Source organism: Camelina sativa, chromosome 17 (assembly GCF_000633955.1).
Source record: "Camelina sativa cultivar DH55 chromosome 17, Cs, whole genome shotgun sequence".
In the NCBI taxonomy this organism is placed as follows: Eukaryota; Viridiplantae; Streptophyta; class Magnoliopsida; order Brassicales; family Brassicaceae; genus Camelina; species Camelina sativa.
The window spans coordinates 34,369,416-34,388,632 of record NC_025701.1 but is presented as its reverse complement, the minus strand read 5'-3'; the positions used below and the strand labels follow the sequence as shown (position 1 = coordinate 34,388,632).

General features: G+C 34.9%; 1 protein-coding gene, 1 long non-coding RNA gene and 1 pseudogene across 2 annotated transcripts; all 3 read right to left on the bottom strand.

Moving 5' to 3' along the window:
- LOC104760059 lies at positions 2,902 to 5,677 on the bottom strand (annotated as a pseudogene).
- LOC109130149 lies at positions 7,653 to 8,480 on the bottom strand. The gene is made up of 4 exons (XR_002036251.1): positions 8,439 to 8,480; positions 8,253 to 8,351; positions 7,963 to 8,066; positions 7,653 to 7,788 (listed from the first exon to the last, which is right to left on the bottom strand). It is a non-coding gene; the product is annotated as an uncharacterized LOC109130149 (long non-coding RNA).
- Positions 9,772 to 12,867, bottom strand: LOC109129991 (ATP-dependent DNA helicase PIF1-like). The gene is made up of 7 exons (XM_019239070.1): positions 12,060 to 12,867; positions 11,863 to 11,985; positions 11,526 to 11,780; positions 10,744 to 10,790; positions 10,383 to 10,647; positions 10,082 to 10,175; positions 9,772 to 9,787 (listed from the first exon to the last, which is right to left on the bottom strand). The coding sequence occupies exons 1-7, from the start codon at positions 12,865 to 12,867 to the stop codon at positions 9,772 to 9,774; spliced, it is 1,608 nt and encodes a 535-aa protein (XP_019094615.1).

Here is a 19,217-nt window from a genome sequence, read left to right as displayed (position 1 = left end):
TAATTATAATATTTAAATAAATGTGAACCAAAGTTTTTCTTACGTGAAAAATCAAAGCTCACAAGTTTTGGAAAACAAAACAGGAATCAAATTGTTGTTTTCTTTGTTTTGCAAATGATTTAGAGATTAGAACATCTTCAATACACAATAGAATGAGTGATGAAATATATCATAGTTTCTGTTTCTGTATTGATTTTGCTGTACTTTTTTAGTTGGAATGGTATGTAAAATATTAAGAAACAAAATTTGAAGTAATGCTATTTTTGGAAAATGTTTAGGGATTAACTTTGTAAATAAGTTTTTAAATAAGTACATATTGAAAGTGTGAGAACTAATGATCTGAACAAGGGAATAAAGATTTCTTCAAACACTCTTTCGATTAATAGAAAATCTGTTTACAAGTTTGTTGTAAACAATTTCTATTCTCACAAAACTCTCAAGGGAATCCTAAGCTCTCTCTCTAAGTTCTTAGCTCGTTTCTTTCTTCAAAGACTAAAACTTTGTAGCTAGGTAAACTCTCTCTTGTTTGTGCTAAATCTCAACCTAGCCTTAGCGCCCCTATTTATAGATCTAGGTATTGACTATTCAATTAGCAAACTACCTATTCTAATTCTAATAGGAATTGGACAATTTCTTTTTTCTTTATGGATTAGGAAATTATCCTTTTTCTTCATGTTTACATTCTCATTGTAAACATGAAGGTCTCTTATATTCTAAATGCTTATAGCACCTTTTAAGCCTTCGTGAAGTCCCCTGCTTCTAGATCTTTTCTTGTTACGCGCCGACATAAATAACTTGAAACTCTGTTCTTGTATTAGTGTTCTTTCCTTCTGAAGTAGTTCATCCACTTGTTCAAATGCTGCATCTTCAATCTCCCCCTTTTTGACTTTGTGCTTCACAAGCATCTGCACTTTAAATCTTTTACATGCATCCAAATTATCTTAATGAAACCTTGAATAAACTGAGAATCCTTAAAACATAATCGTCATAAATTCTGCAGAACAACAACAAACACACTCAAACAATTTCCAAAGATAGTCTTTAAACAAGAAATTAACAATGCTGCTCCCCTAGAGTTGTATCTTCCCCTGAATACCAGAACCAGACTCCACAACTTCTCCCCCTGCTTGTGAATACAACAATTAAAAATCGCTAAATCATTCTGGACAATGGATGATTCTCAATTAATCTGTGAACCACATCAGTAAGCCTCTGAAAAGCTTGTGCAGTATCAACCAATGCTTCATACAAAATTTCTGCACTCTCTTGACCAATGTGCGGTACACGAATGCTACCCAAATGAATTACCAAAGATGTAGAAGAAGATCCCTCATCCGCTTGCCCTCTAGCTGGAGGCTGTGGTGTCCGTTCCTCACTTACAGGAAGCAAATTGTGCTTGACTGCATAAGCATATCCTGTTCTAGCATCCTTAGTGTAATACTCAGCAACCACTTCTTCTTCTTCATCTGACCATTCCAACGGACCTTCTTGAAACCTAAGTGTTTCGAAAATTGTTCTTGGAAAAATCACATAACAAGTCGCATCATTCCAACTCATGTCCATAATCTGATCGTAAATCAGCTGACCAAGATCAAACCGAATACCATGAACAATCTTGTAGACCACTTGAGCTCGCTTGGTTGAAGGATGATTTCTGTGTGAACAGAAGGAACCCAATTATAAGCAGCCAACATCAAAAGAGCCGCAACTTCTCTAGTTAGATCCCTAACTTTCATGTTCTTCCAAGTTGACTTATCCAAGCCACTCAAACTTCAGCAAGTTCATCATTACTCAGCTTATCCACCGCTGCATCTGCTTTCTTCTCAGCTTTAGTCAATGGAGCAAGATTAAATGCCTGATTGATAGCCTTAGGAGAAAACTCATACCAATGTCCTCTCACAAATACTTGAACACCGTTCCTAGCTTTTTCATTTGGCAAATTCGCATTAAACTCACAAATGACTTCCTTGACATAAATCAAAGGATCTTGAACTATAGCACGAAGTCCTAATGACACAATCTTCCTAATGAACCCTATTTCATCACATTGAGACATATCCAACTGTCGTTCTGTATTAAAATTGCTAGACAATAACTTAGAATACCTCAATTTAGCTGCTTTGGAGACAAACATGTCCTGTGGGAAGGTTGTTAAGGGTGGGGACCAGGGTTCGAGAAACGCCTGGCGCACCAATAACCTACTGTGGATTTGGATGAGTAGTTCCATGTGCCACGATGAGGGGTTAAGATCGATGCCCTGCTAGGACAGCTTTGGGTCTATGGGGGCAAGCTAGCAGTGAGGCTAGTGGGGTCCACGGGACGGGTTGTTACAATTTGTAGCAATACCATTTGTAGTGCCCAATTTTTCCACAAAAATAGCAGCTTAAGGACTTATTAGAGACAACTGTAGATGTATCTGTCTTAGAAGTATGCACTCTAGCGGATACAAATTTGGTTAGCTGAGGTCTAACCCCTCTGTTTTCTGTAAAGCCTAAACCTCTATGAGTTTTCTCAGTTCTCCCATAGCTCAAGATCTTGTCAAGTTTCTTTGTGCCTGCAAACATATGAATCTTCCTATGCTGCTGATCTAATTCAGATTGTAGTTCTGAAGATTTTTTCTTCTCTTTACACAACTCCTCTTCAAGCTTATCTGCTTTTGCAGACAAAACCCGCTTTTCTTTCATCAGATCCAGCGAGTCTTTAGCAATTTTTTTCTCATCAACCAACTCATTCTGCAAGGATATCACTAGTGCTTCAAGACGAAGTTTCTCTTTTATCAGTCGTTGATTTTCCTTTCATAGAGCAATAACTGTTTCTCGCACTTCTTTGTAGTTTTGAACAAAATTAAGAACCTATTCACCTTCTGATTCTGAATCAGTTACCTCTTCTCCGTTTGCAAACTCAATGATTCCCACCATTCCCACCATAGCCAACAGAGTTTGGATTCAGCAACAATAACTAGATCTTGTCCAAACTTCTTGAGCCACCACAGTAAACACAAGCATTACAACTTGTTTCAAGAAGTGATGTCATTCTGTATTTATCTTCTCCACCAACCATGGGCATAGCCACTCCTGTTTTCGTCGGATTCTTGAAATCATCTCTGTACGTTCTTCCTAAAACATCCTCCATGTTCTTGGACAACTTCAAGAACCAGAACTAAACCTCAAGATGAACAAAACAATCATTCTCCGGTCTACCGTATTCATGGCCGGTCTTAGGATTACTGAGACCTAAAGCATTTATTATACATGGTATTTTATAAAATATATTAACTCTAAGCATATGATACAAACAATTAAAAAAATACAAAAACTGCTGATTTGGAGCTTCGAACCCTTGACGTGGTGCATGTTTCGTACAACAAAACCAACTTAGCTAAAAATTTGTTTCAACTATTAACCCAAATTATTTGTATATATTATTTGGCCTAAAGCAGATGATTTAGCTGCTTTAGGGGTGGGCCGGGCCTGCCCGTATTTATGAATTATGTTGTCTTCCTTTGTTACCGGAACTACGTTAGACCCAAATCTCTACAATGTCTTGCAATGTGACCAACACGGAGTTTATGTCTAAGGTTCTCTCGATCTTTATATAGTCTCCCGAAGGAATCCACACAGATGCATCTCCTTTTGGTAAATAGATCTCTTTTCCCTCGAAGGAAAAACGAAGATGGTCGACTTGATCGTCCCATTTTTTAGCCTTTGTGGCCTCAAGTGAGAAGGTTTTGCTGTTGGAGCCGAAGATCAGACCTAAGGATTGGATCCATGTGAAGTCTCTGCTACGTCCAGAAGGTCGCAGACCAATGAAGCGTGCATTGACTTGGAAGTCAACGTCGGAGACAAGTGCAAAATGCTCATCGCGTTGGCCGTGAAAGTAGAAGACAACACCATCTCCGCCGATGAAACGTGGGTCTAAACACGCTGATCCTTTTCCGTTGCGATTAAGTTTCCGATCTGTTACGTAAATTAAATGATATTATATTTTCATCGTTTAAGTTAAGACAATTTTATTATAAGTGATGTTTTAGTATTTTTTTTTTCACATGTTAAAATACTACGTAAATATCTATTATATATTTTATATGTAAGTTTGTCTTTCTAGTTAATAAGCTAAAAAGTTTAGATTAATTTAAATAATCTCTATTAGAAATATAAAATGACATTTCGTGAGAAAAAAATGTCTTAAAATGGAACTTATTACTAAATGTTATGAGTATTGTTACTTACTTCGGCAAGTAGATTTGCATATATGGTTAAAGCAATCGATGACGCAAGCCTTGGAGCTTCCTGCTGGAGGGGAAAACAAAGGGCATTGCTTTGGACAAGTTTGCTTCTTAAGGAAACATGGGCTCTTCCTTTGGAAACATGTCTTTGTTTGCACCGCTGCTTCGAGTTGTACGATGAACGTAAATGCATAGAGCGTCACCACCAATCCAACGTAAAACCCGGTTTTCAGATCTCTCTTGGGAAATTAATTTATTGTATTCTAAATGTGACCTCCTTTTATAGAAAGCATGCATGCTTGTCAAGTTGGAATTTTCTTAGTTAGGAACAATTTAATTCATTTGAAAGTTTTATGTATACACTATACACACCGACACAAACACACACACTTTACTTTCGGGAAAAATGCCAAAAAAAACCCAATGTTATTTTTATTTGGAAGTTTAATACCCAATGGTTTTGCATTCGAATAAAAATGCCTCGTTTATTTCTTTAATGCTTTTTAAAACATCATGTTATATTGGTTTGTTGAATCAAGCATCCGACTTAACAGACGTTAATTTTATTACCGGAATCTCTAAACCGGATTAATTAAACCAAGCACGTGGTTAATTGGTGTTAATCGAAAGACAATAATGCTCTTAGTTATCTCCTCCAAATCGATTTGCTCAAACCCTAAAAACATAATTCCCCAATTTCTTTTCTTCTTCGTCGTGTGGGTTCTTCTTCGAACAACTTATGGATCGAGTGATGAGTGAAGGCGTGTGTTTTTGTTGATTGGGTTCAGTGTTTTGGGCGTGAATTCTGAGAGTATCGCGGAGATGAGGTATGTCGATTTCAGGTTTTTAGGTTTTAGGTTATCGTCGATTGCAATTTTGGGGCCGATTTCAATTCTTTGGGATTTTAGGGTTCATAGATTCAGATGTTAACGAAAACAACAATAACAAACAACAACTACAACCCAAGATAGCCTTCTACTTTCCCAATCGTAGTATCATTCCAATTACTACAATGAACACTCCCCAAGACAACACGATGAACTGTCGGAGCATTTTTTCTCTCTCAGAAGCTGCCATAACTTCATTTTCAAGGTGATTCTTCTCTTGCTTGTATTTGTTTACTAACGCAGTATGCATCGTCGTTGTCGCACCACTCAGACCATGTTCATTCATGTCTTTTAGAGATTCCTTATGCAGTTTGATTTCATCTTTCTGATGACGAAGCTCATCTCTTGCTTCTAATAAGCTAATCTTCTGCCAACCATACGGCTTCTCTTCATTTGCCCAACCAAAGAACCCATGAACAGCACATCTGTAGAATCTTCTTCCTGGATTATCGTTTGTCCATGATTTTACAACAATAGTCGCTTTTCCACAATGGCAGATAGGACCCCCACAACGTCTCCCTAAATTTACATCAGACCCAGAACTTTGACTCATCACTCGATCCATTGGTTGTTGGCAGAAGAAGGAAGGCGATGAAGAAGATAATCAAATTGGGGAATTTAGTTTTTTAGGGTTTGTTATCTTAAAAAAATTTGGGGGAAGTAACTAAGGGCACTAGTGACTTTCGTTTAACCCAATTACCCACGTGTTTGGTTTAATTAACCCGGTTTAGAGATTCTGTTAATCAAATTAACGTCTGTTAAGTCGGATGTTTGATTCAACAAACCAATATAACATGATGTTTTAAAAAGCATAAAAGAAATACACGAGGTATTTTTATTCCAATGCAAAACCATTGGATATTAAACTTCCAAATAAAAAGAACATGAGGTTTTTTTTGGCATTTTTCCCTTTTTTTCTAAACCAAATTTGAATATATTAATTGTAAAGTCAAATCCTCTAAGATGTGTGTATTGTATCGATGGTGGTGACAATACTACGTCGAGTTGTTATTTTATTTATTTAATATACTAGTAGATCCATCTAAACTTATACATTTTACAATTTTAATACATTGATCTATTAATGTTATCACGCAACTATGCACAGGTTCGTGTATCGTAATCTACGTTACATGGAAGCGCCGGTGAAGCTCCGATTCTCGCTCCGGAATCGGAAGCGGAAGCGGAAGCGGAATCGTCCGGAATCGCCCGGAATCGGCTTGGAATCGCGATTCCTAAAAAGTGGTGATTGGGAGCGTTTTAGAAGCGTCGTTTCTAATTTGGAAGCGTAAATATCACAACTCGGAATCGTGAGGACTGAGCGGATTGTTTTTCTCGTTACCGTTTGTTTTTACTCGGAATCGTGAATGACCTTGATTGGTTTTCAGATCTAAATGAAGAAGATAAACAGTGGTACACGTGAGCGTTTTGTTATGTTTTTTTTATTCTTTTGGCCAATTAAGGCTTCGAGGCCCAATAAATCTTCATCTATATTTAATTACCCAATTTAAATATTATTTATTCTACCGAATGCAAGAATATATTTGAAGACAAAACAAATACTACTTTAAATTAGATATGTGTTTATTTCATATGGTTTAGTTGTCATTCTAATCTTATTCAATAATAACTTAATACTCATGTTTAACTAATATATATAGTTATCTACAATGTTAATCACACATATATATTAATATATATATATATATATGTGTTTTATATAACGCTTCCAACACGTACCCGCTTCCTAGTTTTTAAAAAATTCCGCTTCTGCGCTTCCAAACAGTTCCGCTTCCGCATACCCGCTTCCGATTCTATGCAGCTTAGATCGTAATCGCGGATGTAGGGTCAAAGATATTAGTTTACTATTGAAGTGGAACTACACCAAATGTAATTTAAGCACTACTTTATTTGCTATTAGATAATGATCCGTTTGATCTGTGAGTTTAAAATTTTGTAAATAAAATTAAAATTAATAAAAAATATATTAAAATCTGTTGTATATTATTTATAATTATTTGTTTTTTTGCTATAATACACTGATTTATATTCATATAAAAATCTTTTATGTATGTTACCAAAGTGTATTTTTTACACCTAGGTATCACTACAACAAATATCAACATTGATAGCAGTAGAAAACGCTATAATACGTCATTCATAGCTTTTCCACAAACGCTATATTAGGCCACTGTTATCGTAAGTATCTAATTTTTAACCTAATGTAATAAGTCATTTTTCATGCTATGTTAGGAGCTTCTACTATAGCTCTATTAAAACAATTTATTTTGCAAAATTTATTTATATATAGATTTCATATTTCATAAATCATCTATATATATAACATAAATATTTTAACCAAAAAGATGTCATACATAAGATCATACCAAGTCTTATACTAATATCTTTAAGTGCAGCCAAGTATTGAAATAAAATAAAACTAACATATCCTAAGTGCCACCAACTACATCTTGCGTTGAACTCCATAACACCAACAACCGGATCTTCACGCCTCTAGCCACACCATCCTCATCCTCCATCGCTTTTACTTATCAAGAAAGTAGGAAAGCTATGTAATACCTCCAGTAGACTTGTTCACACATGGCTTTCATCCTCGTGAGTTTCCTCTTAGAAGCTTGAACACTTGGTTCTAGTCTTGATATCCAATCTCCAAACCTGTATAAAATCCATTTGTACAACACAAAACCTTAGTGAACTTTTAACCATAATGGTCTTAGACAACATGTTAATGCAACAAAAACTTCATAATTCACGAACAAGACTACAAGATGGTAATTCTGTACCCACACCAACAAGAAAACAAGATGTACCCACTGATTCTTTTCTTACCTTCAATTCCATTAGTATGTTTGAGATTTTGAAACAAAGCCTTCTTCCCTTGCTGCACTAAATTCCATCTCAAGAGCTGCTACTGTCTTCTTCTGTTCACTAAACTAATGTATCACAATAACAAAAAAAAAAAAAGCAAACTTTGGGATTTATATATATTACGTAATATCACTACAATAGTATATATGTTACGTAACATCACTACAAGAGTAAACACAATAGAAAGAAGTCATGCATTATGATATACGAGGAATATGACAAGAGATGTTTTATTAAAAAAAAAAACTAACCTTCTTCTTAGACCCTTTCTTCACAAAAACCATCACTTGTATCCAACGTCGGCGATTCATAGACATAGCTTGAAAACAAAATACTTAAATCAGGAGGTTCTGAGATCAAACAGATAGAACTAAATTAAGTTTGAAACAAATATGCATCAATAGCTGCAGACTTAAAGGTTTAACAAGAGTACTTACCTGAAAGGAGTGAATCACAAAGGGGTTTATTTGCTCTTTACAACAACCACAATAATGTACTAACTAAACCATTCAAAATACTAACCTGTCTTGTGATTACAAGAAAAGAGAAGCTTCTCCATCTCCAAACCTTTAAGAAGATGGATCGAAAGAAGGTTAAGGGACACTGTGGAGAAGAAGAAAAAGATTAGACACGACGAGGGTTTATGGAGGAGAAGAGGATCTAGCTCATGAAAGTTTTTTTCTCTTCTCTAAACAACTTTTTATTTATTTTTTAATGAATTAATTTGGCACTTAAAAGATTTTTTTGAGGTAAGATCTGAAAATTTTCACTAAATTTTGGCCGAGCAAGTGATTTTATCTTCCGGCTTGCTGATTATTTTGTCATAACATTGTTTTAGTGCTATTATAGAGTAATCAAAATAAAATATTCATCTTTCATTAGCAGTTTAGGAAAATGAACTATCTTCTACTGTTATCAATGTGGACTTTTCTTGTAGTTTATATTGTATGTTATAATTATATTATTTATCACCATCTAGAAAATGTCGATATGAACAAATTAAGTCAACTGTTATATATGTCTCTTTACTTTTACTATAGCATAGTTTTTTTAATCACTAAAATTGTTGGTTCAAAAAACATTTTGAATAAAAAATAAACTAGGGAGGAACCCGCGCTTAAAGCGCGGTAATTAAGATTTTAATAAGAACTGTTTTTTAACCTTATGATAAGTAACTTTAATGAATTTATATGTAATCATTGACATATTTAAATATAGTAGTTTATATTTTTAAAAAGTGTTAAATGTTTTATTGAATTGTCAAGAATTTTGTGTAATACTTTCAATGTGAAATATTAACCGAGTCTTTATGATAAACTATTAAACTGTAGAAAATAGATATTGAAATTCAATAACTAATTTCCAAATTTTTAAAAGGCTGAGGAATTGCCAATGGTTTAAATTATATATTATAATGTATCATCTTAGTTACAAACCAAAGATAACAGTAATACAAAGTTGGATTTCAATTAGCGGTTAATACAAACATACTAAATTTTATAGACATTACAAAAGATAAAGTTAGTCGACCAACGCCCCATTCTTTATATTTGAGTGCCTGATTTTTCACTTTGCTGCTTGATCACATGGTTTATGTAATAACGTCCAGCAAATTCAGTCCTGAAAATATATTAAATATTTTAAGAAAATTTACTTAAACATAATACCGAACTTGATTTCATATAAGTCAATACATCTTACATAGCCTGGTGATGCTCCAGTCCTTCGAATTCTAGTTTTATAAAGATCTTTGAAGAGTCCAAAGTGTTTTCAAGACATGGTGCACCTATGAACATTTATAATTTTAGATTAAATCATTGAATACCTTATATGAAAAACTTATGTAACATACGTTCATATTCTCCAACCCTCATAACCCGCATTACACAGATCACAGGTTCAGATTTGTAAATGAGATGGCACCCGCTCGATTGCCATATGGTCATGAATTAGAATGCGTATTTGTCTTTGAGATGACACTTCACAGTTTCACACCCACATGTTTATCAAATCAATTTAAATTTCAACCAAGACAGCATTAAAACATAACAATCATAAAGGTAGAGTTAATATCTTTTACCTGCCATTCAACAATATAAGAACAACTTCATCATTATCAATGATACTCGCAGGATTCCTTCTATCTTCCACATCCATTATACACGCACAAACATCTAATAAGGGAAAAAGAAATAATTTAGGTTTACAGAGTGTTTCTAAACTATTTTTGGTAAAGTGTTGATCGTTTTTTTTACGAAGCACCATTACACAAAATTACATAAATCCTAAAAAGAATTTAGTTTTCCGAACACAAAGATACCCATTAACTACATTGACGGATTGTTACAAAATAAAATAAAATCTATTTAAGAAATTCTTACCGAAAGGGATGTGATGATCTATTCTTCCACGTTTTATATCATCCAAATCCTCAAACCGAAAGTAGTTTTTAGGACTCAATGATTCGAGCAGCCTCATCTTGGTTTCACCCGTAAATTTAATCTGATAGGGATGATGAGTATTCCTTTCCTCCATGGTTGGATTGATCACTTTGAAATTTCTAATACTGTACCACTCACCATCGTCAATATATTTCAGGAGATTAGTGAGTGTATCAGGTAAATAAGGAGCTTCAATTGTGTCTCCCTTCACAGTTTTTCAACAATTGTGTAAGAGATGTTATATACAATAACTATTAGAACATCAGATTTCAATAAAATCAATTTAACTAACGACACTAACCTTTTCATCCACAAGAAGCAGAACTCGTTTGGTAACGAACTCTCTGACTTTCCAAGAATGTAAGACCTTGGCGTTTACACACCAATTAGTTCTTCCATGCAGCAGATCAGCAATATAATCGAACCTCATAGTTTTCTCAAATTAGGTTTATTCTTGATTCTTCTCTGTTATAAAAAACAAAAGGGGGTTTTTGATTTGTAGGAATACAAAGAGTCACGACTAAACATTGTTTGTTTATTAAAAATTCTAATATTATATAAATAAATACAGTTTAATATAAGGGTTGTCACACTTAAAGATGTTAACTTATTGAAGATATTTTCATGTTTTCATTTTTATAAACTTAAGACTTAGATATTGATATGATAAAGGTAATATTATTAAGGGAAAAAAACTGAATATCGGATGACAATAGTATGAAATGAAACATTATAGTAGATATTAGATGCTTAAAAGGAAATCATATATTTTGAAAGACTTCTTTGAAAACCACATTAAGGGTTTTGTTCTGACATTTTTCTTCTTCATCTGTAATCAAAATCTTCAAGCCTTTTCTGCTTGTTACTCTACAAAATGCAACGTATAGTTGTCCATGCGTAAATACGGGTTTGGGTAGATACAATCCAACTTGTTCCAACGTCTGACCTTGGGTTTTGTGTATAGTGATCGCAAATGCAAAAGCAACGGGAAACTGACGACGTCTCATACGAAAGGGAAACTTTGCATCTGGTGGCGAGACAAACATCCTAGGAATAAGAACTCTATCATTGACGTTTTTTTACCTGTTATAATCCTTGCTTCAATAACATGATTAGCCATTTGCGTAACAATCAACCTCGTTCCATTGCATAAACCTCTCTTAGGATCAATATTCCTAAGAAACATGATAGGTGCTCCTTTTTTCAATGTCAGAACATGGTTAGGTAATCCAAAAACTTGAATATTGTTTAAGAATTCTTGAGTGTAGATCATATTGTCGTAAGCACTTGTATCGGAAGTCTCGACACTATCTGAACTCAAATATTGTCTCTCTAGCCCTAATTATAAAAAAATTAAAATGAGAATCCGTTTACACTGGAATTTAAAATAAAAAATGAAAAAAAAATACTATTGATATACCTGGAATTTGAGAGAGCATATATTGATTTATCTTATTGACATCATCATTCCTTGGATTCAGAATAGCTCTTTCGCAAAAGAATTTTGCATCGGTCCTTGTTGCAAACGATGTACCGTATATCTCTGTAACAATAGCTTGTATAAGATTATCACATTCTGTAATCAATAAATCCTTGGGATGTCTATTTCTACCTCACCATTGTTAGGCTCGTTGATTTTTCCATCCCCAATATCGAGAAGCCATTTTGAAAACGTAGAGAGATCATTTGCATCGCTACTGTTTTGAGCCTTACGGAATCTCATATTTTGTGTAAGCTGAAGTACTTTAAAACTATTCCAAAGCAAGGATGAGTTTATGGAGACTAAAACTGTACCAACTATACCAGCTTCTGGCACAACTGGTAGAATCTGTCTAAAATCACCCCCCAAAACAAAAACCTTACCTTTAAAAACCCGATCACACTTCATAATATCTCGCAAACTCCTATCCAACGTTTCGAAACAATTTTTGTTCATCATTGGAGCCTCATCCCATATAATGAGTCTTGCTTCTCTAATTAACTCGGCAAGGTGAGAATTGACATCTATCGAACACGTTGTATATTTGTCCACATGGATGGCTATACTAAATCTAGAATGTGGTGTCCGACCACCTTCCATAAGCAAAGCAGCTATACCACTTGACGCAACATTAAGAACAATATCACCCCTAGAACGAATATCAACACCAATAATACTCCATAAGAATGTTTTTCCAGTACCACCAAATCCATGAACAAAAAACATCCCTCCCTTGTTTCGATTCACAACATTAATAATTTCTAAATATACGCTTTTTTGCTCATCGGTTGCCATACGTAATAACCTGTCATAATTCTTTACTTTTTCATCACGTTTGAAGTTTCTCTCATCTATGAGAAGCCTATTCTCATTATTATCCATCACAGATCCATCTGGTTTAGGCATATTCACAATAGTTGACAAAGAGCTTCCATTAGACCGCATAATCATTTTAATCTCAGCTAGACATAGGTTTGTTATTTGTTCCTGACTTAACATTAGACCTGCATTATAAAGTAGGTTGATTTTAGTTGACATATTTTTTTTATGAATTATAAACGTCAACATTGTTACATTAGTATATCTTTATATTATTTTTATACATTTATAAAAATAACTATATATGTACCTTGGTTGTTCGTACGGTTCCTTTGCAAATATAAAATATCTTCACAAAATGTATCCTTCGTAGCGACCCAGAGATCGAGAGGCACTGAAACACTTTTTGAAAGCAATAGAATGGCAAACAACTTCCTTAGAAACGGTCCAAAACACCATGTACTTGCTTCCTTTATAGCTAAAATATATTCATTGTCGTCATCCAATAATCCCAATGCAAAACAGGCATCTTTAAATTGTTCGTACAGTTTACCTTTAACCGTCTTCAAAAATTCAAACTTTGTGGCTCCTGGGACAATATTAAGTAGAACTCTCAAGTAATAGACCTGCCCTATAGAGGGTGGTACATAAGTAACTCTACCTACTGCAAAACTCTTTCTTTTCTTAGATCTTGGTTGCCAGATTCTTTTACTCTTAACCCACACAAACATGTTAGGAAATTCAGCATAAGTGAGACTTCTACCTTCCGGGTATTTTTTTATTGCAGTCCATCCAAGCTAACAATTTGGATCCTTTGGCAGAACGCTTCATAACATCTGCGATATGATCTTCGTTGTAAACAACCAATTCCTGTCCAGGAAGATGAAACGAAAGTTTTTCTATGGGTGTAGTACGATAACAAATCGGAAAAACTAATATTCGCCAAGCTGCTTCACATGCGGAGACATATCTAATAAAAATAACAAATATTTTACGTAAGTTCAAATTTGTCTTACATTTTTTTTTAAATTATAAATATACATACCTGCAGCTATAATATTTCTTGATCTCATTATGCTCATCCTCCTCTCCTACAGTAGCTCTAATGTAATCCAGCCCTTTGGTGATGTACTTGAAAAGATATTTCACTGAGCGTGACTGATTACACCACTCAACATTAATATGAGCACGATAACGTATGGACAAATCCCGGTTGTACGGAATAACAAAGCTGTTATCACAATCAAAACCTCTTTTATGCACAAATCTTCCGTCTTGTCTCCGTTTGTATATTGGATAACCAGCGTCGTCGACGATAGTTTTTTCCATGAATGGTTTTGGAAAAAACTTAGTGCACTTACCATTATTCATGCAAACATTTTCTCTGTGATGAATACCACAAGGTCCATGAATCATAACATCAGAAACAACTTCATATAAATACTTATCCAGTTCTTTAACAGGAATCTCAGCACTTATGAATCGATCAATGTCTTATTGTGTACACATTTCATAGTCTGGATGCAAGAATAAGATCATGTGTGCATGAGGCAGACCTCTCTTCTGGAATTCTATTGTATACATAGCTGCACACACACACGTACAAAGGCATTGTTAATAAATTAGGGTTTTAACACTTCAACGGATAGAAAATTCAATCTATATTAATAATATGAAACATACCAGAATTTACAACACCAAAAGTTTTTTCTTTAGTCACTTGTTCCATTAGTCTATCTAACTTCATCTTAAAGACTCGACATCATATATCTGGTCTATCCTCTTGCTTAAGATGATGCCTTGTTAAATAACGGACAACTTCGGGCCACTTGGGGTTACAAGTTATCGTTATGAAAATAACAGGAAAACCATAGTATTTGCAAGTAGCCATCGCATCTAAATAATACTGCATCATATAACGTTTCCCACCTATAAACGATGAAGGGATATAGATTCTTTTACCGTGTTCTGCAAGATCTTCGTTTCCTTGGTTAACAGCTTCAACTATTTTATCGATTCTTTCCGTCCGGAGTTTGTTTTGGTTCAGCCAAATAAAATTCAATCTGTTAGATTCTATGGTTGTGAACGCGTCTACCAAAAATTGCTGATATAATTTTCCCGACATTACAATCGCTGAAGACTCTTGATATCTTTCGAATATTCGGAAAGCATAAAATTCTCTCATGGAAACTGTTTTCCTTTTTCGTCCAGCCGTATCTATAAAACCAATGTCAATGCCTAACCTGTAACCATCCTCTCCGTATGGAAACAATAATGGATATTGCAGAGGCAAGTAAGCTGGATGGAGTTCACTTATTCTTTGCAAACCTCCGGAACGACTTTCTATCACAATGTCACGCTTAAATACACCAGAGTTGAAATCACCTGGTATCAAACCAGCAACCTCATTGCATGTAGGCAAATTATGAGTCCTTGCATCAGCATTTCTTTATGCAGGAATCCTTAATCTTAAATCTGCAACATTATTGGTTAAATCAAATATTTCTCGTGCCGATCTAAACGCCTGTACATGTGGATTATGATTATCAAGCATCCTTTTTATAAGTACTACAGTTGTCTGTATTATTTTCTCTGTAGCTCCAGATGGTCTTTCAAAGAAAAAACAATACACATGTTAGCAACATATCAATATATTTTTTTATTTATATATTATTAAACATTATATAAAACTGACCCGAACGCAGCTATCCTGTTAGGAACTTTATTATCTACGTCATTTATATAAAGCTGTAAAAACGTCGGTTTTTCTCCTGGTTCAGGTAGAATATCGCCGATACGGTGATAATTTTCTCTACACATCTGAAACACGTACGGCCCTCTACCATTGTTAATAGAATGGTTTATTTTCCACCTAACGACGTGAAGAAAAACATCATATTGTATGCTCTTATATTATCACGGAAGTTTTTACTCCTATCATCGTCATTATATAACAATGTCGATAATGTGTTTGGTGGAGTTTTCAGCTTAGGTAGCTTGACTTTCCCTTTTCCACAACACATCGAATAAATCAGTTTCGCCTTCTTACGCTCTTGTTTAAGCGTTCTCCATACCACATATATGCCCCACAATCTTCACATATATATGAAGGATCTCCATCGTCATAATAACCTAATAACATTATAAAGTTAAAAAAAATTATCTGTTTATACCTTAAAGTTTATCACAAAAAAGAAAATTTGATTTTTTAAAATACCATTATTTTGTAACCCAGATGTTACGGCTTGATATTCATCTGTTACATTGTGTGTGGTACCATACTCAGTATCAGATTCACCCATCGAGCTATCAGAATCGCTATCGTCATTTGACTCAGAATCAGAAACAATAAAACATGCAAAAGCTTCATGCATCAGAGGCAAAAGCAAACCATCTACATAGGTAAACACCAGTAACTCTATATTAATAAATATTTAGTATGTGTTTTATAATATGTAGGAATAGAAACAACCTTCATTGCGGTTCTTTTTTTTTTTGTTCAGAGTTTTTGTTCTTTTCATCCTTGCAAGTTTTGAATTATCTGCTGAAATAATATTGAACGTTATACAATATGTTATAGACAAATATTCTCTAAAATATTTCAAAAGCTGAAATATTAATTACCTATTGTATTGACGACATGAATTGGATGCTTCTTTCTCCGTATTGGTAGTTTTTCAGGTCTCATCGTCCTGCGTTAAAATAAAATATAGGAGCTTAGGGTGATGACATTCTTCTATATAATATTCAGTAGGTTTAATCTTTACATTTATAAAAATATCGCTTCAATATTTACATAAGCGGATATTATTATCATAGTATTTAGGTTTTAATTGACGTTTAAATATGCTAAGGATAATTTTAAATATCAAGTTAACATATACTGATTTACCTTAACATATGTTATTTTTTTCGTAATTAAATTTTAAAGATTGTTTCTACTAAAACATTTGTTAATTTTAAATAGGAAATTATTATCAATAATACTATTTTGAGTTAATTTTGTCTAAACTACTCAGAATAATAGTAAATAATTAGATTTATATTTTTATGAACAGTTTATATGTTATTTTTGGCACATCATAAATTTTTAAATACTTAATAGTTTGTAATTATATTTTTAAGAATTTAAGAATTAATAACAAAATTCGAATATTAAGACCAAAGTTGTTCCATAACTCATACTTCACATGATTAAAAATAATAAATAACCTTAATCTTAACGACGAATTAAAAGGCATAGATTTAGAAGTAAATAATTATTAAAACATAAATTACTGTTTTACTGTAATACATAACATAAAAAATAATACTATGTTTGATTTTCAGTCTTGATCTTCTGTCTAGTAGTCATGCTATGACCTCGTACGATGTCTTCATTGACTCCAGGCAACTCTCTCTTTGTCGAAAGTGATATTGTTTCATCTGACGTAAGTTGAAGAACTTGTTCATCTGGCTCTATTTATTGGTTATCATTATGAACCTGAAACGACCGCACCCAGATTTCCAATCCTTACACCGGACACACGGGAAACAGTCTTGCCGAAACCCCATAATTCCGACAAGACAACCGGCGTCAACCGCTTCTTACAAAAAGTTCCACAAATACTAGCTAAGCAAACTATTTCATACTCTACAGCTACTAACAGTAATCATACAAATGTACTTCAGCTCCACAAAACATTTTACATTTATAGACTCTTATTACTCCTCCAACTGGTCACTTCGTGATCCACCCGAACAAGCCACTTAAGCATGTATCCCAAACACCACCTCATCTAGTTACTGAGTCGCACAACCAACCACCCCTAATGACCGGGTAACAAGAGAGGTGGGCTGGAATACTTTATTCCGTCCAGCCACGGAAACCCTTTTCCGATGAACCCTTCGATTCACCATCTTAGCTTGAATCCCGCACTACTGAGCTATAACCTGGTTCTCCAACCACCATGATCTAATACCATAAGCCATAAAAGCTCCTCCAAGGTTCCAGCTCATACCGAGCTTGAGGACTCACCCAACAATACAATTTACAACAATATAAACCATACAAAACCTTCATATTGTCGTTCGATTAAAACACAAACTAACCGTTCAATTTGCAGTCCTACCGTTGGATATGGATCCTGTACTACCCCGAGTGTGTCCACAAAGTTTCAGCTCGATCGGACATCTTTACGACCTCCAAACGGTGTCCTCATAATCCCATCTCGAAAACGTTCAAGATCTATACTTAGCATAAATTGCACCATTTACCAGCAATTTCCCACCTTTCCAACAATTACTTGACCAAGAAGTAACGAGCATAACTCTTTCAATTTAACTCCGAATAACAATCTACCAATTGCTATAAAATCTTGGCTTCTTTGTGATCACGTCAGTGTCATTATCTGTCCGAGCTAATGTCAAATCCGGCGCCGGCGAGCCTCCAAAGTCGGCTCCTCCACACTGTCTTTATCTCCAACCTTCTCTCATTTTCTTTCTCCTCTTCACCTCTGTTCACTACGGCTTTGTTCTCCCACAGCTAATGAAGCTTCCCACATCCATGAGATGACTAACTAGACCCACAAGAGGCCTCCCCACCTCCGCCACGTCTCCCTCTCATCTCCGTCACGACTCCAACTCTCTCCTCTCGTCACGATTCCATCGTTATTCTCTCCATCACGTCTCCCTCCCATTTCCGATAACAACATCTACCCACAGCACAATAACCCTTGTTCCAGGACTCACGTTGCTTATCCTCCTCCTAAGTCGGAAGACGACACGAACTCAACAACAACTCCATGGAGAAGGAGATACTTACACGTATATATATACACGGCTCACTCCTCACCTCCTTACACCATCACCAAACCAGGTTCTCTGCGTTTTATCTCTTTACCCAAACATTGATTAGATCTAACGTGGTGATGAACGACAACAACGGCAACGATAGATAAAACCCACGACAACACTACCACTTATGACGGCTCGCCTTCTCTTCTCCTCTCACGCTACACCAACAACACTAACCCTCCTTTCTCACGTCATTACCAACAGCTCCGCTCTCCTCCTCGTACGTGACGGCCAACCCAAGCTCGTCCTTTTCTTTTTAAAGAGCAAATTAGGGCTTTTGGTTAGCTTTTTGGTTTAAGCTGGTTTAATTTGGTTCCATAAGCAAAACTCAATTAAACCGTATGAGCACATAAATATTTGAATTTGGTTTAATAAAACACTTTCAAAACCAACCGGACTAATCGCTAAACCAACTGGAATTAAACAGATTCCACTCCAATTCCCTAACATAAACTCAAATCATATATTTACCCGGGACACGGGCGTTACAAAACCTTTCCGTAAGTTTCCTAGCAAGTTTGTTAAAGGTAATTTTAGCACACAATGAAAGCATGATAATTATTGAAAACATCAGGACATCCTCATCTCTGGTTGTTTGAGCTGCAACCTTCCTCTAAACAGTCTTCATCAGATGAATCATC

Excerpts from the sequence above, each read along its gene's own strand:
- LOC109129991 (XM_019239070.1), bottom strand. The coding sequence starts at position 12,867 with ATGCGGTCTAATGGAAGCTCTTTGTCAACTATTGTGAATATGCCTAAA. Across the intron at positions 10,791-11,525 it reads TGAAGCAAGGATTATAACAG|TCAGAGAGTTCGTTACCAAA; the intron begins GTAAAAAAACGT and ends ATTCTTGGAAAG. Across the intron at positions 10,176-10,382 it reads AGATCATCACATCCCTTTCG|ATGTTTGTGCGTGTATAATG; the intron begins GTAAGAATTTCT and ends TTCCCTTATTAG.